This window comes from Rhinoderma darwinii, chromosome 3 (genome assembly GCF_050947455.1).
Source record: "Rhinoderma darwinii isolate aRhiDar2 chromosome 3, aRhiDar2.hap1, whole genome shotgun sequence".
Classification (NCBI taxonomy): domain Eukaryota; kingdom Metazoa; phylum Chordata; class Amphibia; order Anura; family Rhinodermatidae; genus Rhinoderma; species Rhinoderma darwinii.
This window is the reverse complement of record NC_134689.1, coordinates 142,531,010-142,558,855: the sequence shown is the minus strand read 5'-3', so window position 1 is coordinate 142,558,855 and position 27,846 is coordinate 142,531,010. Positions and strand designations below refer to the sequence as shown.

At 37.8% G+C, this 27,846-nt stretch overlaps 1 protein-coding gene across 1 annotated transcript in view; it reads left to right on the top strand.

Moving 5' to 3' along the window:
• The window catches only part of KITLG (KIT ligand), a 58,665-nt gene extending 31,056 nt beyond the window's left edge, over window positions 1–27,609 (top strand). The window contains exons 3-10 of the mRNA XM_075860095.1: window positions 226–288; window positions 8,864–9,025; window positions 10,040–10,196; window positions 10,285–10,350; window positions 21,657–21,778; window positions 22,681–22,754; window positions 23,647–23,705; window positions 25,277–27,609. Of these exons, the coding sequence (XP_075716210.1) occupies window positions 226–288; window positions 8,864–9,025; window positions 10,040–10,196; window positions 10,285–10,350; window positions 21,657–21,778; window positions 22,681–22,754; window positions 23,647–23,686 (684 nt within the window). The 3' untranslated portion in view covers window positions 23,687–23,705; window positions 25,277–27,609. The remainder of the gene's footprint in view (window positions 1–225; window positions 289–8,863; window positions 9,026–10,039; window positions 10,197–10,284; window positions 10,351–21,656; window positions 21,779–22,680; window positions 22,755–23,646; window positions 23,706–25,276) is intronic.
• The last annotated feature ends 237 nt before the right edge of the window (window positions 27,610–27,846 follow it).

The following is a 27,846-nucleotide window of genomic DNA, read 5'->3' as shown; positions in this document are numbered from 1 at the left end:
AACATGCCTTCTGGGTTTAGTTTTTTGAGATTACAAAGGACTGGCAGAATATGTTGCAGCGCAAAAAAATGTGCAGTTACTAAAATCTCAGATACACACTTCAGACAATATTTGAAATTACTGAGTCAATGGGAATATCTTCATCCTAATGTTTTTCAAACTATATTAAAGTAGCTTTGATATGCATGTATAAACTATCACTGATTTATTTCTAATTGTTTTCAGGTTGGAAATCTCCCAAACGATTACATTATGCGCCTGAAACGTGTCCCAGCAAAGGATCATCTGGTATAAAATGCTTTTATTATTATTGTGCGAATGCTAAATGTGATTGCATGGTATAGCTGCATATAGAGTATTTTTTACCTTTTGAACACCCTTTTATTCCTTCTTGTCAGCTCCCCACTCTTTCTAATAGAGAAATGGGGGTAATGTGTGGGAGCCTTTTTTATTTTTTTTATTTTTTTCATGTATTAAAGTATTTCACATAGGGTTATATGCATTTCCAATTTAGGATTCATAATTGTGGACAGCCCTTTTATGTAATGTTGTTCCTATGTGATATCACATGCACAATAAACAGGTCTAAATGCTTACTCTCCATCTCCTAGCAAGTAGCCAATGTAAAAATGTTATAGCTCTCTTCAATAAACTTTTTTTTTAATAAAATATATATATATATATATATATATATATATATATGTGTGTGTATGTTTAGAGGGTATAACTGGGAAAACGAAAAATGTTTTACATCTTTATCAATCGTCTTAAAAAATAGGGCGACATCTGTTGCTTTGAATTCTCCCTCTGTGATTTTGACTGTTACCTAGACAGCGTATACTAAACAAGTTTTTAAACACCTTTTTTATTTATGAATAAAACTTTTCAGACCTAAAATAAAAAAGGCACAATAGAAATACAGTTTATATCACAATTCTCTAGTTCTCTGAATGCAGCCAGCCGTGTAAACTGGAGATGTTTTCACTCTAGTTGCCATGGCTACGTCCAGGAACATTTTATATATCTGTATTGAGATATATATGAGGTGCGTCCCAAAAGTGATGAGTTTTTAAAAAAAAAAAAAAATTATTTTAAGCTCCCAACGAGGGCTGCGTGGGGATGGAGGTTGTTGCAATGGTATCTCAATTCTACAGCAGGACCATCCTCCAATGAGCCCGAGCCTTTTCGAAAGTCTGTATGTTACAAAAGTGCAACCTTTGTTTTTCCTTCTCGTCACGGACAAAAATGCAGGGGAGCATCGAGCAGCGTTACACAAGCAAGTTTTCATGACACTTGGAAAAATAGCTATAGAAGCCTTAGAGATGCTGAAGACCGCATATGGGAAAGCTGCTTTGTCGTCCGCCCAAGTTTTCAGATGGCACAAGGCATTCCTCCTCAACCGCTTCCCTTCCATCCTTGAACACTGCTCAGAGCAACCTTCCACTCCAAGAACCGATGAAAATGTGGCCGTTATCAAGGCTGCTCTGGATCAGGACCGACGTTTAAATGTCAGACTAATCACAGATGAGGTAGGAATACCAAAAACAGTGGTTCATCAAATCATTGCTGAAGTTCTCATCATGAGGAAAATTTGTGCAAAACTCCCCCCTGAAAAACTCATCCGATGAGCAGGAGAATCATCAGTTAATTTTCGAGTAACTGTTGGATCGTTTGACAACTTAGCTCGATTTTGCATAGAGGGATTACTGGAGATGAAACAAGAGTTTTTGAGTACGATCCGCCACAAGGACTCTGAACAACCCCTGATATGAAGAATGGCAGTGTCGCTGGAATCGTAAGTCCCAGGGGACTTACTTTGAAGGTGATCGAGCCTAATTGTATTTATTTATTTTTTTTAAATAAAGATTTTTGGGGAAATCATTATTACTTTTGGGACGCACCTTGTATATAATCTGCATGCATACTAAACTTTATAAATGTAATACAGTTTGTGTATATTATATCCAGTTTTCACAAAGCGAAAGTGTGTAACTAACATACATACATACCCCTGATTGTAGCCATGACCACCATAATGAAACCTCCATTGTTTTACTAGAAACAAATCAATTTTATTTATAAATATTTAGAATCCCTTACCAAGTATTGATAGCTGCTTTTGCCACATGAAATATACATTTGAAATCACCTTTCTTTTAGTAGCAATAATTTGTATGATAATTTAACTTTATTGAAATAAGTGTTTTTGTATACAATGACCTTTTTAGCACCTAATTTTTTTTTTATTGAATGTGTTTTGCTTTTGAAATTCTTTTTGTTAGAAAAGAAACCCTGAAAATAGCTGATCACCGGTTGTCTTGCTACTGGGACCCCTTGTGGCTAGCTGTCAACTTTGAGAACCCAACCGTAATTGTTCAGTACCCTGCAGTGCCACCACAGGGGAATGAAGCATCACGCAGCTCCCGTTCAACTCCATAGACTGTCTATGCAATACACATATGTGCCATGTCCTCCAGAGCAAGAGTTTTTGTAGTCACCCTGGCTATTAGATGAATGAGGAATACCCCCTTTGTTAACTCCTAAAGTTATTGTCTGGTTTAGTGTGCAATGTTAAATACTTTGTACTCTGAAAGCTTGCATATATAATTTTTATGGTTGGCCCATAAAGGTATCATACCTACAATACTTTTGTCTTTTCTGACACAAAAGTATTAAACATTGCATATAGCTTCTGGCTAAAACGGTGCTACATTTTTTTTTTTTTTTTCATTTTCTTACCAATTTTCAAACCACTATCTGCTGGTGTATATATTCCTAATAGATTTCATGGGCATTCAACTTTGTCATCAGCATAAGGCCCTATTCACACGACCGGGTTTCCCAGGCGTTTGACGGGCTTTTTTTTTTTTTAGCGGTCCGATTAAACCAGGCGGTTAGAAAATGGTTCATTCCCTATTTTCTTCCGGCCGCACGGCTCCCATAGATGTCTATGGGGCTGTGTAAAGCACAGCTGTCACTCGGATGTGATCCGAGTGAAGGCCGAGCTTTCTTCCACTCGTTTGCTCTTCTCCTTCTCACAGTGCGAAGTGCATGTGAGAAGGGTATTTTTTTATTTTTTTGTTCCGGTAGGAGCGGAATCCTGTTTCCGAAGCTGTGGCCGGGGATTCCGCTCCAGGAGAAGTTCCGAACTTCATTGTCTATATCTGGACAGTGATGGTAGGGACTTCTCTTGGCACGGTCCCCTACTCCTGAAATGGAATCCCTGGCACTGTGGCTGGTGTTTCCGCTCCAGGAGAAGTCCCTGAATTCACTCTCCATATATGGACATTGGTCAGACTTCTCCTGGAATGGTCTCCTACAGTGGTATGATCTACAGGAAGTTAGAGGGTGCCATCTATAGGGGGTGCTATGTTAAAAGGGGGCTGTGTGGCACTATCTACAAGGAGGGCCATGGCAGTATTTACAAAGGGCAGTGTGTGGCAAAAAAATTTACAACATTTTACGAAGTTCATCCGTTTTTAAGACAGATAGGGAAAAAAACTGATGCAAAAATCGTCTGTTAAAAACGGAAACCCGGCCCGGAATGGAAACTGAACAGATGAAAAACGGGCCAAAACGGCAGTTTTTATCGGCCAACACTCGGATCCTGTCGTGTGAATTGAACCTTAGTGTTTGTTTTTTTTTAAATCTGAAGCAAAACACTATTAAATCATAGAGTCTAATAACCAATACATTTGTACATTCAACCATTTGGATGTTATTAATCAAATGAAATTTTAACCTGGCCCTAATCTTACATCAATCATCACAGTATGTGATCCTTAACTTTTGTTACTTATGGAGATTAGTAGTATGAAGAATCACACCAGCAAGGGAATATGCAGCGACATGCATGGAGCTTCAGTGACCTGTTTAGCAATGTACTGTTGAGACGGACGTGTTGGAAAAGGAACAAGAGGTCAAAAGTTAGGCCCCATGCACCCGACAGCAAAAAACCTCCGGAGCCATTCACTTTCATTGAACACTGACACCTTTCCGTAGCACTACGGAAGGGTGTCAGTGCCGTGGAAATGTTCCGGGAATTATGGAACATGTCCGTTCTTTCGCATTTTGTATGGGAGCACGGCCCGAAAATGCGGCCGTCAGTCAGCGGCCGGCCGTGCCCGCAATCGCGGGCCGTGATTGCGGGCACGGTCGTGTGCATGGGGCCTTAGCAAAATTGTGGAATGGGAGTACAGTAGATGACATCAATGGTTTTGGCCTTGTAGTCACAAAAGTGTCTTATAGGTGTTAGCTAGTAGGTATATTTATGATTGGTATTACTGCTACATTGTGTGTGTATATAATGTGTGTGTGTGTGTGTGTGTGTGTGTGTGTGTGTGTGTGTGTGTGTATATATATATATATATATATATATATATATATATATATATATATATATATTTTTATTTTATGTATGTATGAAGAGCACAAATGAGAGATAACAAACTTGTAGCTAGTCTGTCTTCCATGTACTAGTTATGTGGGCAAGACTGGTAATAAATATCAGCATCGTTTTAAGCTGGAGTGTAAGATCCTTATCTTTACAGAAGGCCCATAGGTCAATGCAACTGGCATATTGTAAGTTTTCATATATTTACTTTCTGTCTTTTTATTTATTTATTTTTTTTTTCATACGAGGTCATTTTGAAGGCTATATTATAGTTATGTAGTAGGAATTTGGGATTATTATTTTTACAACTTCAATATTATACATTTTCTAAAATATACGCGTGAAACTGGACACGTGAGTTTCACTGTTTGATTGTTTAGTAAATTGCTTGCTGGCACCTCCAGCTTATTGTGCAATGAACTGCATAAATGGATGTAAAAAAACGACTAGCGTGTAGCTGAAGTACTTCAGACACAAGTAATTTAAGCGTCGACACTAATGATGTGACTTTTGCACTTCTTACAAATAATTCTTGCTGTTTCCTGCTAAATGCCCCATATGCATTTCTGTCGACCTCGGCCCATGGTCAAACAAGTCACACTTCTTTTCTACTTAATACCTGAATAGTTTCTGTGAACCATTTGACCTATTTTTATGACCACGGTACAGATTTTGTTAACTTGCATTCATATTCTAATAGCACAGGGCGATAACACAGAATCAAATAGAAAAGTGTAAACTAGTTTCACCTAATGTGTAAACTATTATAATGTCATCAATATCTTTACTAGCACGAAGTTCGGGCTTCATGTTTTGAACATGATATTTTATAACCTGTTAATGTAATACTTTCCCCTTTTTTAAATCCGATGTTTCCTCATAAGAATAAAAAATCTACCCATCCTTTTTAGGTGAAATGTTTTTTAATAATTGGCCATAAGTGGGTTTTTATATGGTTTCCCCTCTGTTCATAAATTGTACAGAGCACAGCGACCATGTAGCCATTAATAATTGATCGGGTGCTGTTTAAGTTAAAGCAAGGTCATGGATGGAGATGCGGTAAGGGGGCAGCAGTAATGGTATACATTTTCAAGGGACTCCCTAGTTTATCATTTTTATTATATACTGGTGTATGGAAATCCAATAAAATATAGAAATTTATACTACCATTTGTACAAAAGATATATATATATATATATAATTCACACGCTGGCTTCCAAAGTGATCTAGAGCGACTGAGTTCTCTATTTTATATGTATGTTTTTAAAATGTCTTCTATTGGGGGGGTGTTTGGTTTTTTTTTTTGTGCAAAACCTGATGAGACCGCTTAACTCGAAATACTAGTTGATCAACTTTTTTTAATAGGCCAATTAAAATGGAATCCAGAAACATTCCTATTCCTTTTTGACCTACAGTTCTTGGAATTCCAAAACTTTCTGATAGGGGCACTCTCTGCTGTTCAATGATTTTGAATAACAAAGTGCTGTAGGGAGCTCCTGCATATCGAATAGACAGAGTCTGGATTTACTATTTTTCCATAGGGGGGAAAATGCTTATGTTGTCTAGGAGTCACTCATCTTTTGTAGGGTGCATGTTTTTATTTTACCTGTTGTAATTAAATAGACTTTAATGAATTCCGTGTGTTTGTTTTTTTTTTTGGGAGGGGGGGGTGTCTTAAGTGATGTCTGCTGTTACCTGAATTCTATTTATGATCTGGTTTTATTTCCTGATGTTACAATATTTGTATTTTTGAAAGATTTATACATGCAGTTTACCCCAACTTTATTCCTTTTTCCTAGACAAGGTTTTAGTAGTAAAATATCAGGGCACTACAGAAAATCAAGGCATTCGCAACTAATATAAGCCATAGAGTTGCACTTTTGTTACCAATTTATTTTAATTTGTTTCCTCGTTATATCTGTTTGGGGAAACTCCCATGTCTGTTTTGGATTCCTATCTTCCAAATTCTACAATTTCATGTGCAGAGTAGGTGTTTCACCCAAAAGATGTCAAATACGTTTTTTACGCTGTAAAACACTGTTTAATCTTAAGGTTTCCATTTTGTCTTGCCTTTTGCGTCTCCTTAGACTCTTACTCCTTAGGTCATGTTTACATGTTGTGGATTCTGTCAGAATTTAGGCTCCATGGACACGACCGTGATTACGGACATGGCCAGCCGCCTGCATTTTTGGGTCGTGCTCCCATACAAAGTTTGAGAGCACGGAACATAAAATGCAAAAGAACGGACATGTTACATAATTTTCGGAACATTTCTACGGCACGTATGTAGCTGGAACTGAATGGGTCCGTAATTGCGGGCCGTATCATGGTCCTCATTTACGGACCATTTTTACAGTCGTGTGCAGGGCTTCCATGCCTAAATTCTGGCAATCTGCTAGCATTCTATTGGCAATGCATGTGAATGGGGTATTTTTTTTTTATTGAAATGTATGTGCTCATGCTCTGGAAAAAAATCATGCAGAATTCTGAATGCTAAAAAGCCGTGGATTTCCTCCATTAAAGTTCAATAGAGGGAATCCTGTGCGGACCACGTGCCAATCCACGGCAGAATTACATGTTCCTGCTGCAGATTTCTGTTGCAGGCCATTTTTAAAATCCACATTGCGTATTTGCGTAGTGCAAATCTCGACCGTGCGATCATACCCTTACATGTTGTACTAGAATTTAGCATTTCAGATCCCACCTTATGTTTCCATAGAATTCGGTCTTGTGAATAAACTCTCTAGTTAACATTTTATGATGGTGGAATTAGGACAATTGCAATACCCTGAAGACTACATGCAATATTAATGACTAGCTCTGTTTCCAGCTATTCACAAGTAAAACATGCTTAGACACACAAGCTTTATTACCTTTTTATTATTTTTAATGCTCCATTGTCCACACATGGCGATAAGGGCAATAATGGAACAGGTTAGGCAGGTATTTTAGGGTACAATTACTTAATCTTTGGAGCCTTGACCTAAGGTAGTTGTTAGTGGTGGGCTTCCCCTGTGAAACACCCTAGCTGTTGTGAATGCCATGCTGAGCACATACGTACAACGGTCTTTTTATGTTGGCAAGGCTTCACTGCCTGGTGGCCATCTTTTCTCATAGACAAAGAACAAACTACAAAGAGTACAGCTTAGGCTGTGTTGTGGTTTCCATTCTAGTGTTTCCGTCAGAGGACCACAAGAACGGATGTTAACGTATTCGTCAAAAAACCCATTGATTTCAACAGGTTTTATTTTTGCATCAGTTGTGCTCAGTTAGGCTCTGTTCCGTCAGTTTTCTGTTTCTTTTTGACGGAACAAATATCCTAGTCTGCTGCGCTATTGTTTCCATCAAATTACGGGAACCTGACGGAAAGGAGCTTTTTGTTTTTGTCACTTAAGTCAATGGATGACTGATCCAAATGGATGGCATATCCGTTTTTATCAGTTAGGCTTCGTTCACATCTGCATCCGGGCTCCGTTATGGAGTCTACTACGGTATTCATTCCGTCAAAACGACTGAGCCCTTGCACAACGGAGCCAAACGGAAACCATTGGCACCGGATCCGTCACCATTGAAATCAATGGTGATGGAAACAGAAACATACGGTCGACTAAAAGCTTCGACGGAACGGAGCCCTGACGCAGATATGAACATGGCCTTATGCATTACGGTTTAACGGTTCCATTCTTTTTTTTTTTTCCTGCACATGCGCAGACTAAAAATGAAGAAAGCAAGAAAGATGCAAAGATAAAAACGAATTCCTTGTAACTGATGACAAACTGAAAAAAGTCTGTTTTACCGTATCAGTCAAAAGCAAACATATTTTACCTTCTGTGGCATTCAGTCTGGCATTAGTCAGTCTGCCAGTCTTTTTTTTATTTTTGATTCAACCAATCCGCTAAAACTGATGCCACAACGCAGATGTGCACGAAGCCTTATTGTTGGGCTCGAATGAAAACCATATCAGAGGCACCTTTTTAGTATGAACCAATTCATCCAGACTTTTTTTTTTTTTTTTATTCTAGTTGCTTAACGTTTGACTGACTCATCATAGAATATATTTTGTGTCCATGCCGATAAGTCTTATGTTTTTATATTTGGCATGTCCAAAACCTTGTTGCCTACACATTATTTTAGCTTTAACTCGCTGTGCTAATTATTGTTAGTAATGCAAAAAATATCCAGTTTCTGGAAAATTTATTTTGTATGTAAAACAATGAACATCTGTAGTGGGTAAAACAAGGCCAGATGGTAATAAAGTTGAAATATAATTAGGCTTTTCTGACATAATGACATTCTAGCATCACTTTGTTATTTTAAAATTGTTCAGTGCTCCATTTTCTCAATTTTTTTTTTTTTTTTTATCAGAGAATTTATATTTTGTAAGCACACTGTATATTCTCTTGAAATATGCCTGTTTTTTTTTTTCTTTTTTATACATTTTGTATTTATTTACATCCTTTTGTGTTGCAGGCAAAACATTGCTGGTTATACGTGATGGTGCATGAATTGTCAAGTCGCCTTGAAGTACTTGTAAACAGATTCTCTAATACATCACAAAATTCTAAAATCTTAGGAGACCTGTCCCTAATATTTCGAGAGATTAGGAACTGTGTCCATCTCAATGAGCAAATGGTAATTTTAATTTTTACATTTTTTTTTCTTCTTTATACTTCATGTTTCCGTAAGGTGGTGGGGGTGGTGGTATTTGCATTATGAAACCAATTAGTATCTAGTGAACAGGTAGTAAGTGAATTAAGCCTTGACTATTTTCTATTGTATTCATATCTATATGCATTATAATAATTTATATTCAGCTTTCTATTGACCAAGTTGAACAATGGAGAAGCTATGATGCTGCAACGTTGCTTGTCCGAGTAGATGACTGAGCTGGCTAGCATAGTACAGAACCTTTACTACTGAAAAGCTGAATTAAAAGTTATGTCTTGTATATCAACCTTTTAAGACTTGTTAGGTTCCTTTTGTGTCATGTTTAGGTATTGCATCAATCCTTATAGTCCATGCTTGCAATTTTATTCTTCTGAATAAAGGGTATCAATGTAATTACCCTTATTTCTGCCTCTAACAATAGCTAACATGGTACAATTTTGTGTTTCCTTTGTGCCTTCAAGCCAAGAGAAGACAGCAAGGACAAGTTGAACATTAATTTACCAGGAATTAATCTAAAGCACAACTGTAATAGACGTTCTTTAAAAATATGAAAGCGGCTAAAAGGCCCCCCACAGAGTAGAGAATGTAGCTGCAGGCGAAGACATAATTGCTGGAATAAGCAGAACATTCCTCCAAGCGTGTGCAGATAGGTGAAAGAACTTAACCCAGTAGCAAAAACATGGCCTCTTGTGACTTCATATGCATTCTGTGCATATTGTACATAAATATTTAAAATTCATTATGTAAATAAAATATGCTGAAAACTCCAGGGGGCTGGAGAGTATTAACGTAAGACTTGACCATCTTAACTATCTGGTTAGCAGATCATCCACGTTATGAATATCGTTCATTTAAAAAAAAAATAATAATAAATAAAAAAAAAAAAAAAAAATATATATATATATATATATATATATATATATATATATATATTTGAGTGTATGGTAAAAAATGTTTTTTTTTTTTTCCTCTTTATAGGACTTTATAGAAGAATATTTAGATAATGTTTCCGATGGGGAATTTTTACCCAGAGACTTTTTTAACTCTGTGACCAGCACATTTGATGTTTTCAAGGATATAAACAATACAAATTATAATAGTACATGTGAGCTACCTACAAGTGATCCTGAGTTAGGTGAGTACTATGAATGAAAGCTATAGAGCAACCAGTGCATCTCAGTATGTTTTATTCTAGAAAATACTGATATTTTTTATTTTGTTAGGGGTTTACGTCACAAAAGGAGACACACAATATGCATCAAGCCGTTTACGAAATAGCACCAGAATTGGTAAGTTCCGCTAGTATCTTAATGTCCAAGGAGGAACTTTTTCTTCCACTGAGCTAATTTACTTATACATTTAAAGGAAAAGAATCCTCATCAATTTTAGTGTGTGGTATTTACACTTTTCCTTTTTGTGATCTATATTAAAATCTTGCAGTTTTCACTTTGGCCACTGAGCCTCATAATAGACAGACTGACACTTCCTGTTCTGTAGAGATCACTTCTCAGCAGTCCTCTCATTATCACAGGCAATATTATAATGCAAGGTAACAACTCTATTTAGCTGGAGACCAGATAACACAGGATTGCACTGTTGACAACAGGTAGTGAACACAGCTCCCCTCCTCGTTCTCTCTGCAAGACACTGTCACAGAATTAAATAGGTTGTTTTTTATCTGAGTTTTCCTATGTTCATGTGGCTGCTGTAAAGCACTCTGAACTGCTGTTCATCTCTCATAACAGAATCTCAGGCAAGATGGCTGTACATAGAATAGAAATATATACAAAAAATATGTAAACCGCTTGCAGACAATATGGAACCGTATATAGTTTTTAATTTGTTTAAAAAAAATTTATGTAAAAATTCCCTTTAACGTAAGGAATACATTTGTTTATACAATTTGCCCAGTCCATGGTAACTGTGGTGCAATATTCTGCCCAGCCCATGACTACTCTTTGTCTTCTCTGTCTGTGTATGATGTCCCATTGGCAGATTTCAAACTCCGGAAGAGTGACCTGTTAGTTTTAAGTTCTTTCTGTGAATACATTCAACCATTTTCTGTTATGTATTGTGCTATCGATTACATAGGATGGGCTACTATCTCTAACAATTCTTAATGTTTAGACTATATAGGACATATTTAAGTCTCCTTATATCCTAAACCTATAAGGGTATGTTCACACGGCCTATTTACGGACGTAATTTGGGCGTTTTTGCCCCGAATTACGTCTGAAAATAGCGCCTCAATAGCGCTGAGAAACATCTGCCCATTGAAAGCAATGGGCAGACGTTTGTCTGTTCACACGAGGCGTATATTTACGCGCCGCTGTCAAAAGACGGCGCGTAAATAGACGCCCGCGTCAAAGAAGTGACCTGTCACTTCTTTGGCCGTAATTGGAGCCGTTATTCATTGACTCCAATGAATAGCAGCGCTAATTATGGCCGTAATGGACGCGGCGTTCAAGCGCCTGCACATGCCGTTACGGCTGAAATTACGGGGATGTTTTCAGGCTGAAACATCCCCGTAATTTCAGCCGTAACGGACGCCCTCGTGTGAACATACCCTAAATGTTGTATTAAATATTAGTTTTCTCAAGGGTAATTTAGAAGATAATGCAGAGGGTCTATTGCAGAGTGCGCTGATATGAATTATGTAATATTTTGCAGTCTAAACATTATCCATGCTTTATTCAATAAACTTTAATTGTACAGTTCCAGTAAACCATGTTTTGATTTAGTTTTAGATGATTTTGTTCTAATTGGTTGATTGTCACTTTAACGGTGACAAACATTTATTGACTGGATCTTCGCTATGTTTCAATATTACAGATTTATATTCATACTGTACTTTTTACTATGGTTAAAACCTTAGGAAATTCTGGAAATTTTCATTGGCATTTTTCTCACTGTTAGCATTGTATCATTTTAAAAAGGAAAATTCCACAGTGCAATATAACCAGGAGGGATATTGTAAACGTTACACTGTATTGTCTGTTCTAAGATATCTATGAAGCTATTCATACCAAAGGCATGCATTACAAAAAAAAAAAAAAATCACCTACTACTTACAGGTCCCCTGCCAAACTAAATCTACAGTACAGCTGTGATAACTGTTGTAATGTTTCCTTTAAGACACATGTTTGCATCAATTAATGCTGCAAATGCTCTGTCTGTGAATCACTCCTTTTCAGGTATCTTAGTACACAGAATGCTCTACTTGTACCTACTTTATTAGATATCTATAGTACAAGCATGCCTCTTTTTTGATTATTTTCTGAAATACATGACTAGCAATTCCCCTAATAAAATAAAATGCAGGCCATAAAGTATATCCATGTTTTTAAAGGGGTATTCCCATCTGAGATTTATGGCCTGTCCACAGGAAATGCTGTCGGGGTAAAACTTCCTTTTCCCCTGTTATCTCACACCGAATAACCACCTCTGTAAATTGAAAACTGAAAGCATGCATGGAAAAAAGTACACCAGACAGACAAGTATTGGTAGACATCTTTCCCTCAGTCAAGTAGGAAGTGAACTAACTTTATTTGAACAAAGAAACACAAAAAGTTCCCTCCCTAGAGATGTGGGACGTGCTTAAGCCCCATTGGCTCCTCAGCTGTAAGTTCTTCTGTACACTCCCCTTGCATTCCAGGGGTGGTGTCTCCATAGGCGTGCCCCTGATACATTCTCCATTTTGTTAGATTCCAGTTCTTTGTGTAATATACTGATATATACATACATATATGTGAGGATAATCTTTTTGCAAACAATATACATGGTAATGATCCCTGACAATGCCATACATTTTTAATAAGTGTCCCACCTTTTTGAGACCTACACCTTTTCTCTAGACGCCCGTTCTATCGCTGTAATCTGGCCACTACGTTGCGATTTGGCTGGGTTTTCTGGAAACAGCCAAGCACGTTTTGATACGGTTTTTGGAACTCTCATAGAAGTGAATGGGAGTTACCGAAAACAGAGTAGCACCGTGAGCTACTCTGTCTGGAACTTAGGCTGTTACAGAATCTGCTTACTCGCTGTGCTATGCGGTTTCCATAACTTCTATTCACTTCTATGGGAGTTTCAGAAACCGCGTAGCAAAAGAGGTGGTCAGAGGTGGAACCTGCATCTATCTGACATTTTATGGCATATCTAATGAATATGCTATAAATGTTTGAGATGGGGAAAACCACTATACGGATACACATTGGGATGTCCTTATAGTATGTCATTGTACCCTAGTGGCTGCCACCTCTTTCCTCTTTAGAGAGCAATTTTCTGAAAATAGCCTTCTATATCCTATTCATTTAAATGTTACCTAAAAAAACATGGATGCTATTCAAGGTAAATGGATATGCCTTTCAGACACATTTATGAACTTGTTCAAGCAATAAACTTTTTGAGCTAGAAATAGTTTAGCAGGTGTGACATTGCCATGAGCATCAGTAGATATATCATGTATATCTCTGTATTAATGTATAATTAAATTCTACATTTGCCTAATGATGGGAGATATAGCATTCTACTCCAGGCGTCTGCAATCCCAAACATAACAACGAAAGTAAAGTCAGTTAAGCAACAAATTTACAATGGTTTTTTTTTTTTATTATTTTATGGGGCTTTGATGCAAATAATATGTCAACTCTTATGTTTAACACAACTAGCTCACAATTGGAAGTCCTCTCTTTTTTTCATAAATAAGGCAAAACTAACAGAGTATGTAACATAAAGTAACTTTGTAATATTCTGGGCATTAGTCTGGTCCCCAAACGTGGGTCTCAGACACTGCATGGAAGGCAGTCCTCCTTTGTCTGTGCATGTCTGTAAAGGCTGAAAGAACATATAGAAGGTCCCAATCACTTAATCTATGATTTCAGAGGCATGGTGCATACAGTAGGATCTGTGTACACTATAGAAAGAAATAAAGTATAAAAGAGGTTGTCTGAGATTGCAGGGGGGCTGAGTTGCAATACCAGACACAGCCCATGGACAAGGGTGGGGCTGTGTACTAAAATATATATAAAAACAGTTTTTTAAACTTTTTTTTTATTTTTTTAAAATTAAATCTAAGACAACCAATTATTTTGTCTAGTGGGAAAGCTTCATCTAGTATGGTTAGATTATTGCACAATTACCAAGATATTTTGGAGCAGGGCACTAGCAAGCTGCTGTCTAGACGGTGTAAATTAAATCACTGGAGCTTTCCATAGCAACCAATTACATTATATCTGTGTTTTTAGTACAGCTTATAAAACCTAGTCAGTCACATTGCATTTCTGTTTGCCATTATTGTTATACTTTGGATGTACCCAGGCCTGGTCTATTAGGTAATTGTAATTAAATTATATATTATCAGAATGACTCCTTTTTTTATCAGTGGAAATTATTCTGATAATAAAAAGACTGTGGGAAAACCAAATTCCCATCCGTAGACTACAAGCTGTTGTAGCCGGTGTCTACTGTGCGTATACAAAATACAAGCTGCTGTAAATAGCAGCCTGTACTCTTTTTGACAGACTCTAAAGGCAATGACACAGGGCTGCTGTATCCTTGAATACCTCATGCTCAAAGTAATGATTCTATTAATATATGAGGTAATTTCCCTAATATTAATATTATAGGTGGGTAGTGAAAATAAAGTTTTGCTTTCTAAAACACGTGTTCCAAACAAGAACGGCATAACCCGTGGAGCTTTGACAAATAATATCCAATACAATTATTAATCACGCCAACGCAATTTTCGCAAAAAGTACCTGCTCGACAAAACATGCTTTAAATGTGTCTCCTTACCCCTTTGAATTTATTGATATTTATATTACGTGTACTAATGTTATACAGTTCAATAAGCAGTGTTCTATATCCGATTAACCTACTCCAAATATTTACATTGTCGCATATTCCTGTGCTATACACTTTGCCTTCCACATTCTAAATAGAGACATTTGCAGTACTTCAAATACTTTCAAGTTTGTATTTTTTCCTTTGGTTCCTTTTGTTATTTTACATCATACTTCTGGCAATCTTTTATATCTATTAATCTTATTTATAAAATATTTACACTGGGGTCTAGTTGGCAACGATGGGATGTAATGTCATTGTGTAGCTACCACTTTACTGCTATGTTTGGTATTTAATTTGGACCCAGTGCTCCTACTGCTACATAGTGGAATGAGTATTCTATAAATATAAGTATTTCTCTGTCATAGTTTGTCTGATCTTCAGTTCATGAAAAAAGGCTGTATTACAAAGGGTCGACCTGCTGCTTGTCGCCATGATAGGTTTTCATCATACCATCTTGGCTCAATCTACGCTATTACCAGGAAATGTGATTAAAAGGTTGTCCAGGATTATAAAACATGGCTGCTTACTTTAAAACCGCACCACATCTGTCTATTCTCTTCAATGGAGCTGAGTTGCAATACCAGACAAAACCCATGGACCGGAGTGGCGCTGTTTTTGGAAGAAAGCGGCCATGCTTTTCTAAACCTGGACAACCAATTGAAACACCATTATGACCCCCACCATTTGATGGATTTCTAGCAGTATATTACAAGCCCCAATCAATGCAATCAGTTAGGTCACGATTGTTTTACTAGTGAATGTTGGCATATGAGAACAGTAAATTTTTTAGTTAGTGGAAGGGCACAGGGGCCTGTAGGCAAAGGGGCCCATTACCAATTTAAAAAGAGAGTAAAGTACTACTATTGACTACCATGGCTCATTACTAGTGAATTACATTGGTGGCACACTATTCAATAGAGTTTTTTTTTTTTACTAGAATGGAATAACACTTTATATATATATATATATATATATATATATATATATATATAAATTATTTTAAATCAGAGACCCTATTCTGTCTGTCTGCCACTGGGTGAGTGAGAATTGGTTCCAAATTTCTTTACCTCCAGTTTTGTAAATTAACTGTATTTTTCTCTGTGCAGAATGTTGGTTAGGCTACGTTCACACGTAATGGATTTGCATACTGCAAATCTGACACTAATTCATACATAATCTGCCACAGAAATCAAAGGCATTTCTACCACAGATGTTCTGGGAGTGTGCAGCAGATCTACAAAAGGATTAGCCCTGTTGTCATTCAATAGGATTAATTCTCAGTTTTTTTTCCGTATGGAATTAGTGGAAATAAGTAGCATACTACTTAGGCCTTATTCACACGAGCGTATTTCACGTCCGTGTTACGCGCGTTAAAACAACGGATGTCACACGGACCAATGCAATTCAATTGAGCTATTCAGATATCCAGTGTTTTTCACGCAGCGTGTGTCCACTGCGTGAAACTCACTGCATGTCTTATACTTGTGCATTTTTTTTTGTGCATCACGCACCCATTTAAGTAAATAGGTGCGTGTAAATCACGGACAGTACACAGACGCACATCCGTGTGCCATACGTTTTTCTCACAACCGTTGCTAAAGAAATAATTAGGAAACAAACTCCTTCAGTTTATTTTGCTGGCATAAAAAACGCGTGACATACAGATGACGTACGTGCATAAAAAAACGCAGACACGCACTATACACGGATGTCACACGGAATTGTAATGCGGGAAAAGCGCTGCATTTTTTTTTACACGCGCAAACCTGACACGCTCGTGTGAATTAGGCCTTACTTTTGCCGCTGAATTTTTTTTTTTTTTCTTTTTTTGTATTTTTTTTTTCCGCGCCAGACAAGTCTACATGGAAATGTTCTGCTTCATATAAATGGGGATGCAGAAACCCCATTCACATGCATGAGATCCAAATCAGACGTGTGAACTAAGGTACAAGTGATATGTTTGTGTACAGATGTAGCCATCTTTATCTTGACTGATCGCTTGCTGCAGCGTAATCCCACAACAAAAGCCATTAAAAAAAGTCAAGCTAAAGTTCCTTGACACTGTATTTAATGCGTTAAGTCAAGATAAAGACAGCTACATCTGTGAATCCTATATCCTTATTAAAGTTCCATCCTTCGTTTAATCATACCCAAATTGTCCGTGCTCCTCTTTGCCATGTTTTATTAGTTCAGGATGTAATTCGATATGATCCTGATCTATTCTAACCTGTTCAGCACTGATGCTAGGCTGTTCCAAAACACATAATGGCTACAGACAAAAACTGCAGTATAGTTTATGGAAGGAATCTAATTTTGCACATAAGGAGTGTACGGACAGCATGGCAGTTTGACGGAGGGCGTTTTATATTGAGTACTAGATTACCTGTTCAGAATCTTTAATCCTAGAATATCTGCAGGCTAACCGTTCACAAGTCCTAATATACTTACTAATTTTTCACATGGTTTTCAAGATCTCTGCTAGTTGTTGTTCAATAAGAAAATTCATTGCTTACTTCCAGTGGATAAAATTCTTCCCATGTTCATGTGATGGACACACTGGTGCATGACTCGTAAGGCTGGGTTCACACGACCTATTTTCAGACGTAAACGAGGCGTATTATGAAAATAGGGCTACAATACGTCGGCAAACATCTGCCCATTCATTTGAATGGGTTTGCCGACGCACTGTGCAGACGACCTGTCATTTACGCGTCGTCGTTTGACAGCTGTCAAACGACGACGCGTAAAATGACTGCCTCGGCAAAGAAGTGCAGGACACTTCTTTGCAACGTAATTGGAGCCGTTCTTCATTGAAGTCAATGAAGAGCAGCTCAAGATTTACGGGCGTCAAAGACGCCTCACATAATGCGAGGAGGAGCTTTTACGTCTGAAACGAGGCAGCTGTTTTCTCCTGAAAACAGTCTGTCTTTTCAGACGTAAAGGCCACCGCTCGTGTGCACATACCCTTACAGTATGTGTATCAGAGCTGTGTCTTCTAATGACCACCTGTGTCCACCTGAATATGGACAGAATTGTATCCACTGGAAGTAAACCATGAACGTTCTTATGGAATAACAACGAGAAGAGTTCTTGAAGACCACGAGGATTTAATACAAGAAGTACAGTACTATGCAAAACTTTTAGGCAGTTGTGGAAAAATGCTGCAAAGTAAGAATTCTTTCAAAACTAGAAGTGTTTAATAGTTTTTTTTTTTTTGTTTTTTTTTTTTTCAATTAACAAAATACAAAGTGAATAAACAGAAGAGAAATTAGACCAAATTGATATTTGGTGTGACCACCCTTTGCCTTCAAAACGGCATCAATTCTTCAAGGTACACTTGCACAAAGTCATTTATTTTGTAGGATTATACTCAAATGTATGATTAACCAATTATAACAAAAAGGTGATAATGATCATAATTTTCATATGTAGGTTAAAACGGTCATTAACTAACAAACAGCTGTGTAGGAGGCTTAAAAATGGATGAAGAACAGCCAAACTCTGATGGGAATCTCTTTTCCACAACCTCACTTTTGTAGCACAGATCTACCATGGCAAGACTGAGCACAGCAATAAGACAAAGGGTAGGTATACCACATCAGCAAAGTCTCTCCCAGGCAAAGATTTCAAAAGCAGACTGGGGTTTCAAGATGTGCTGTTCAAGCTCTTTTGAAGACTCACCGATAAACTGGCAACATTGAGGACTGCAGACTTAATAGTCGGCCAAGGAAATTTAGTCCAGCAGATCAGACACATCATTCTTACTTTTCTCCGAAATCGGAAGATGTCCAGTAGTGCCATCAGCTCAGAACTGGCAGAAATCAGTGCAACCCAGGTATACCCATTTACTGTTCGAAAAAGTCTGGCCAGAAGTGGTCTTTATGGAAGAATTGTGGCCAAAAAGCCATATCTACAAAGTGCAAACAAGGCCAAGAGACTCCACTATGCACGAAAACATAGGAATTGTGGTGCAGAAAAATGGCAGCACGGGGTCAAAATTTGAAATATTGTTCTGTAACAAAGCAGTTTTTTCGCCGAATGGCTGTATAGCGGTACAATGAGTCTTCAGGCAACAGCGAAGCATGGTGGAGCTTCCTTGCAAGTTTGGGGTTGCATTTCAGCAAATGGAGTTGTGGCTTTCGGTCTGGATTAATGGTGTACTCAATGCTGAGAAATACAGACAGATACTTATCCATCATTCAGTACCATCAGGGAGGCGTCTGATTGTCTCCAAATGTATTCTGAAGCTGGACCACAACCCCAAACATACAGCCAATTGTCATTAAGAACTATCTTCAGCGTAAAGAAGAACAAGAAGCCTTAACCGTGATTATATGGCCCCCACAGAGTCCTGATCTCAGCATAGTCTGTCTGGGATTACATGATGAGACAGAAGGATTTGAGGAAGCCTATGTACATCCACAGAATATCTGTGGTTATTTCTCCAAGATGTTTGGAATAACTTCCCTGCTGAGTTCCTTCAAAAACTGTGTGCAAATGAGTACCTAGAAGAATTGATGCTGTTTTGGAGAAAAGGGTGGTCACACCAAATATTAATTGGCTTAGATTTTTCTTCTGTTCATTCATTCACTTTTTGCATTTTGTTGTTTGAAAAAAAACCTAAGTTCTATTTTTGAAAGCATTATTACTTTGCAGCATTAATTATATAGCTTTGAATTATACAAAAAACCAGACAACCACTTTAAAGAGGCTCTGTCACCATATTATAAGTGCCCTATCTCCTACATAATGTGATCGGTGCTGTAATGTAGATAACACTTTTTTTTTTTTTTTTTTTTTTTTTTGAAAAACAATAATTTTTGAGGAAGTTATGAGCAATTTTAGATTTATGCGAATTACTTTCTTAATGCCCAACTGGGCTTTTAACTTTTGACCAAGTGGGCGTTGTAAAGAGGAGTGTATGACTCTGACCAATCGGCATCATACTCTTCTCTCCATTCATAATCAGCACAGCGTGATCTAGCGAGATCATGCTGTGCTGTCCCATACACCCACATTCACTTTACTGAAGTGTCTTGACAGTGAATAGACATCACCTCCAGCCAGGACGCGATGTCTATTTCCAGAAGTGTCGGGATTATGAAGTTTGTTCGTGACTTAATCACTGCACAGCGTGATCTCGCAAGATCACGCTATGAATGACCGCAGTAGCGTGATCTCGTGAGATCACGCTGTGCAGTGATTTAAGTCTCAAACAAACTTTACCGAAGTGTCGGGATTGTGAATAATCGCTGCACAGCGTGATCTCGCGAGATCACGCTACTGCTGTCATTCATAGTGCGATCTCGCGATATCACACTATGCAGTGATTTAAGTCACAAACAAACTTTACCGAAGTCTCGAATGTGAATAGACATCGTGCCCTCGCTAGATCACGCTGTGCTGATTATGAATTAAGAGAAGTGTATGACACTGGTCATACACTCCTCTTTACAACGCCCACTTGGTCAAAAGTTAAAAGCCCAGTTGGGCATTAACGTAATTAACAAATCTAAAATTGCTCATAACTTCCTCAAAAATGATCGTTTTCAAAATAAAAAAAAGTGTTATCTACATTACAGCGCCGATCACATCAATGTGGTGACAGAGCCTCTCAAATGGCGAACCCATCTAGGTGATGCCCTATTGAAAAGTAAGTTCACAGGGAGTCTAATATAATATTAAATATATTTAATGTGAGGTTTTGTTACGAGTCTGAATTTATTTGCTGTAATATTTCTTGAATTAGAAACCTGTAATCTGTTTATGTTTAGTAAACAGGATTGTAGAGTTACACAAGTACTAAAAATGTTTAACATTTTTCATGTTCTATTATGATTTGTTCTAGTTAAAATCCGGAGAGTAGACCGGATAAGGCTGAGTTTTATGCGGAAACCGCACCACAAAAAAACAGCCGAACATGCCTCCCATTGATTTCAGTGGGAGGCGGAGGCAGTTTTCTCCCGCGAAAGAAGGCTGGATTCACACGAGGTCATTACGTATGGGGCAGTTGTCCGGCAGCGAGGCAGGGACTCCTAGCATCGTACATAAGTATGAAGCTAGGAGCCCGGCTCCCTGCACTGTTTTCGGTCCGGGACTTGTGGCCGAAATACGTCCGTCAATTACGGACGTAATGACCTCGTGTGAATCCAGCCGAAGGGGCATGCCCTATCTTCGCGCGGTTACGTCTCTGACCTCCCATTGACATCAATGGGAGGCAGAGAAGGTATATTTCGCGGAGGTTTATGCCTGCGACGCTCAATGGCCGCGGGGGCGAAAAACGCAGTGAAAATCGGCGTGCAGGCAGAGGAAAATCTGCCTCAAAATTCAGTTTGGAAGATTATCCGCCTGCAAAAAACTCCGTGTGAACCCAGCCTAAAAGTGTTTTTCAATGCAATAATTGAAAACCTATTGTTAGATAAAACCTAGAACGCCAAGGTATATTGTCTGGGTTGCTGAGTTGGTGTATTCTATCTAAAAATATGACTACCAGGATAAATGAACATCACGTCAATAGGTGATAATACGCAAATGCCAAGTAAAATATTTTGTATTCTAAATGTTTATACAACCTAAAATTTTGTGGCTACATCAGGTTACATTAAAAAATAAAATCTTGAATATACAAGCTGTGTATAGATTTGTAGATTACATAAAAACAAACAATACTGAAAATTTATTTTAAGTCGATTTTATTATTATTTATTTATTTTTTTTTATCTGGATATTTAAACTATTTTTAAATGTTTAGTTACAGGGTACACAGAGCCAAGTGAAATGGACAGCAGAGTGTCATTACAATGGTCAAGCATAGCGTCAATAGCATTGATGTGTTTAGTCGTTGGATTTGCCTTTGGTGCATTATGTTGGAAGGTAAGTTTTAGTATGCTATACCGGTTTTCTACAGTAAGAAGGTGGTGATTGAAGTTAAATTTATAGCTCTGTTATTCTTGCTAGTTACCTGCAAATTATTGACCGCTAATACTGGTCATACACAGAACATAGCTTTCGGCTTGATTGACAGACTGCATTCTTCACAGACCTCGCAAAAACAAGCTTGCAATGCTTAACCATGATTTTATGATTATTTCACTGGGGAATGAAGGGCAGTAAATTCTGGCAAGGACGGGTCTCCCTACTGAACAAAAACATTAGACCTGTTGAGATCCAAAATGCCCAATCTTTGTGTCCCCGACATTTGCCTTGCGGTGCCTGTATTGACAAATATCCCAGCATAGCTTCCCGCTGCTCATTGAAAAGGGGAATGAGGCTAACATAAGCTGGGACTCGGGGGGGCAGGCGGGGCTTGTGCCTCGGGCGCAACTAAGAGGGAAGGTGTGGGGCGCCTGAGCTGCGCCGTCCATGACGGCGGCCTGCTGCAACTCTGAAGGGGTGGCGGCGCCACTGAAACCAGCCGCCACCCCCTCCTGCACTTGAAAGACGCAGGTACAATTAAACGACGCAAGCGGCGCGATTACTTCTTTGCGCCACTTGCGTCGTTGAAAGGCGCTGATTGACAGGGTAAGTCATTCTGCCTTGCCAATCAGCGCCTTTCATAAACTTAAGCGGCGCGATGTAATCGCGCTGCTTGCGTCGTTGAACCCCAGCAGACCTGCTCATGATAGTCAGAGGCTGGAATGTAAAACCTTTATCTCATTGTAATGCATATACATTTCTGTAAAATTCTAGAGTGTATTAAGAATTTTTCTATTTTAAATTGATGCACCGTGTTTTGTTATCTTTTTAACCGATAAATGTATGTTCTTTTATTTAAGGTAAAGCACAGAAGAGGTCACACACAAACCGAAATCCCAGATCACTCCATTAATCAAAGAGAGGCTAATGAAAAGTATGTTTTGTGTTCTTTCCTGAATTTGTTAGACTGACTACTTTTTTTAATGTATTCTTCAGTCTATATAACTTTGTCACATTCCCATTTATTCTAACACATACAACTTGGTTGAATCTGGTTTTAAAAAAATGTACTAGGAGGGAGAACATTTAAATCTAGAGCTTGAAGCGGTCATTGACACAAAATTATTCCGCCTTCCTTCTGCTTGCTGTCATTGCATGCTTATTATGAGATGTGTAGTAGATATTCAGGTGACAGAGGGTGTAAAAAAAACAAAAACCTCATGATTCACTCTTAGGCCCCAGTCACACATTCAGATCTTGATAAGTAATCCTCAGCAAATCTACAAACATTCCACATCCAATGCATCTGAATGGGGTTTTTGTAAACCTGTTCACTTGGACAAAAAAACGATGCAGATTTGTTTCCACTCCACGCCGTAGGATTCTGCATGGAAAAGTAAGCGTATATGTCCCAAGCGGATTAGCCTTATTGAATGTGGATAATCCTTGTCCAAATCTGTAGCCCATCAAACTTTACATCTGCGGAAGATATCAAAGTGTCTGTCTCTGATTTCTGCAGTGGATCCTCTCAATACGTGTCAGCTTTGTAAACATACATGCTGCTTTTAGCCTTTAGGCCCAGTGGAAGCACGCAACTTAACATGTCAAAGAAACCCCTATGGCCCAAGATGGACCGCAGTACTGACTACAGTCTAAGAAAGACCTATAGAGAAGTTATGACTATGGATGCAGTGCCTCTAAAATGATGCATTTAATTTGTTTGGGACTTAGCATGCTCTTGCATTGTAGTATCATTCATAATAAAAACATCAATACTATATTATGAAATTCTATTATGAGCATAACTAATATATTTCTCTTTTTAGCATGTTAGGGCAGACCACAAGAGAAGTCTCTGTAATATAGAATTTGTAAGCAATATCTGGTAAGTAATTACTATGTAAATATACAAATATGCTTTTCAATAATGACTAGTACAGATCACATGAGATTGTTTTGTGGCTAATGTTGGCCAAAAAATTATTTATTAGAAAATATCAGACTCTATTGAATAACTGTCCAAGTATTGTGTGTGTCTGCACAGGCGCATGTGGCTGGCCCTGTTTGCATATGCTTTTACTAGCAATAACGGAAATTCGGATGTCTGATCTTACTAAATTATCAGACTACTAAATGGTTAGATCCTGTATAGCATATCCACCCATGTATTTAAAGAGGCTCTGTCACCAGATTTTCAAACCCCTATCTCGTATTGCAGCAGATCGGCGCTGCAATGTAGATTACAGTAACGTTTATTTTTTTTTCAAAAACGAGCATTTTTGGCCAAGTTATGAGCATTTTTATATTTATGCAAATGAGCCTTTCGTACAACTGGGCGTGTTTAAAGTTAAGTCCAAGTGGGCGTGTATTGTGTGTGTACATCTGGGCGTTTTTACTTGTTTTACTAGCTGGGCGTTGTGAATAGAAGTGTATGATGCTGACGAATCAGCATCATCCACTTCTCTTCGTTAACACCCAGCTTCTGGCAGTTCAGACACACAGCGTGTCCTCGAGAGATCATGCTGTGACGTCACTTCCTGCCCCAGGTCCTGCATCGTGTCGGACGAGCGAGGACACATCGGCACCAGGCGACACAGGCTACATCGACTTACCTGAAAACGCTGATGCTGCTGCAGAATCAACTGTAGCCTCTGTCGCCTGGTGCCGATGTGTCCTCGCTCGTCCGAAACTATGCAGGACCTGGGGCAGGAAGTGACGCCACAGCGTGATCTCTCGAACACGCTGCATGTCTGTGCACTGCCAGAAGCTGGGTGGTAACTAAGAGAAGTGGATGATGCTGATTCGTCAGCATCATACACTTCTATTCACAACGCCCAGCTAGTAAAACAAGTAAAAACGCCCAGATGTACACACAGAATACACGCCCAGTTGTACTTAAGAAAGGCTCATTTGCATAAATATAAAAATGCTCATAACTTGGCCAAAAATGCTCGTTCTTGAAAAAAACAAAACGTTACTGTTATCTACATTGCAGCGCCGATCTGCTGCAATACGAGATAGGGGTTTGAAAATCTGGTGACAGAGCCTCTTTAAATTCAATGAAACATCCTGCTAAATCTAAAGTTACCACCTAACCCCAGACTGCTCACCAGCTGAAGTATATCATTTCATGTAATTGTCCACGATCAGTAAAAAAAAGTAAGCCTTTTTTTCCCCAGAAACCGCACCACTTCTGTCCAAGGGTTGTGCCTCGTATAACCGCTGCATCCAGTCACAACTCATGGACAGCAGTGGCACTTTTTCTGAAGAAGAAAAACCAAACCGTTTTCTAACCCTGGACATCCCTATTAAGCCAGTTCCATAGCATTACATTTTTAGCAGACCTAAAAAAAACCTGCTGTGGATTTTTGTTTATTAGAGGTTCATGTTATAGGATGTTCCTGCAACCAACTACTATTTGAAAATCTTCATCTATGTCTCAATTTTAATCTACAGGTGTCTGCACTCTATTAGCTTTATATCTGGAACAGTCGAAAACAGACGTTTACTCTTGTGATTTGGACTACATTTTCGATGAATTCAATCGTTGCCACCTGAATTGACGCCACGTGCAAGAGTTTGTGCCTCACTGGATTGTTTACCATGTACATTTGCCTTGTCTGTCTAAAGACAATAGCTAAGATTTCTGGAGAATCTGTAACAGCAGATAAATGGAGAACGAGAGCTATGCTAAATACTAAACGCTTAAGGAAAAATTCTATGGTAGAGACATTATCCTGCCAAAATGAAAAACAGATTTTAGGATTACTGGATAATTAAATCTGTTCTGCCTTCTTTTTCTGAGTTGTGTTACCTTTTCCATTTATGAGAGAGAGCAGAAAATACAGTTTGAAAGTATGTAACACTCCTCATGACCCTGACTCCTTGAATACTGTCATGTCAACATAGTCCTCTGTCAATACCATAGAGAAAAATGAAGACCTTTTTAACAAATAAATATATATATATATATATATATATTATTGTGGATTACTTATACAGGGCAAAGTTCTCCTAGCACAAGAGTCAGGATATACATGTATACTTTTTAAAGTTCACATAATAAATATATATTTTTTTATATTGGACACACATTTCTGTACATAAAGTATTATAATATGTACCACTTACATTGAGTCGGTTACTCTGTTGGCTGAATTTGGCCTTTTAGGTATAAATTAATACAAAATAATTATAAATAATATAACCAAATAGGAATTACATAGTCTATTTAAATCCAAGAATTGTGGCATAGCTCTGATTGCAGTCATAGAAAGGGTTGATGACCGTATTTGTGCCACAAAGAATGTTTCTCCAGCAAAGTACCATGGGAAATTTTGGTGCTGGGGACAGTGTAAAAAAATACATTCAGTTATGCGTTGAATGGCATAACAAAGTGACCTGTATTTATATACAATTTAAATTATTTATTGCAACCATTTACTCTAGTAGAAATTAGTATCTTAAATACTTTAATACAAATCTGATGTCATAACATTAATAATTAATTAGACAACATATGCCAGTAGTAACATTTGCTTGTAGTGCTTCATTGAAATCTGTTTATATTTCGCTCACTTTACACACAGACCAATAATTGTGACATTAATTATTTTCTGTTATATTCCACATTTTCAAATTTAAGCATCATGGGTTTCAGGGATATGTATTTTATTCAGGCACCTTTGGCTTATTGTAAGACATTCTTGGTGGCATCTTTTTGAGTGACTTTTTTTTAACATGGTGAAAAACTCAATACTATAGGTGTATGGTCAGGTGGTGGTGGTAGTAGTAAAAAAAATAAAAAATAAAATGATAATCTAAATCACACCCCCAGATGCCACTTCCTCCATTTAGCAAACAGATTTATTGCCAAGCTCTTGGTTAATAATAAACATTTACCTAGGTTTTGATATTATCCTGACATTAGCATACCATACATAAACTGCATTAGCAGAATAGACATTTTCTTTTTTTGTTTAATATTTGAAAAGTTAGTGGGCTTTTTTCTGTGCTTGTTGAAAATAAGACAGTTTGAGGATTAAATTAGTATATGACGCTTGTGTTGTGTATGGTTCATATATTCTATTAAAAAAACAAAAACTTTTAAAGGATGCTTTTAGATTCTGGGTTTCCTGGCGGGTCCAGTGGCCAAAAGCGACTTGTCCTCCACAGTGGTATCAGATCATTATACCTTAATGAGAATTCTGTTGACTCCACCAAATGGAGAATAATAGTCAAGTGAATGTTAAGGTTCTATTTTAATATTTCATACTGTACAAAAAAACTACAATCTCATACGGACTGTCTTCATTAATTGAGCATTTGTTACGGTACAGCTCAATATAAAGTCAAAGTAGCAGATGCTAGCTGCTATAAGAAGTGGCTTGGCAACATGAGAGAACCATCTGTAATGTCTCAAGGAAGAACATTTCTAAAAACTGGTCCAAACAAGAACAATGCTAATGCACATAACCAATCAAATTCTTACCCCCACAGAAAATGGGCGTAATGATAATTGTAATTTTTGCCAGTTTTGTGAAACGTTTTTTAGGCTGGCTTCTGATGGTCTTAAAATGGCCACATTTTAGTATTATGACCTTAACGCCTACACCGGCTCTACTAAACCAAACTTGGGTCACTCAAGAATTTAATGTTTATCTTTTATTAGATCCTACAAAACCCCCTGGGAGTCCGGGTATTACAGCCATAATACATATACTAAAATGTGGCCTAATTACGGTCATGCGAAATCGAACTTATGTAGACTTTATTTTAAGCTCACATTTTTTTTTCTCTTACATTTAATATAAAGGAACATGTAAAATAAAAAAAATTATATGTACATCAAACACCAAAGAAAAGATGCATTTTTGTACATTCATTCAATGCTGTGTACTGTAATTTTTAAGACAAACGTTCATTGCATGTCAACATTTACAAATATTTAGATACTTTCAAAGGATCCTAAGAATGTAATCTGTAATAGCAATGTTTTGTTTTGTTTTTTAAACTTGGATTCACAA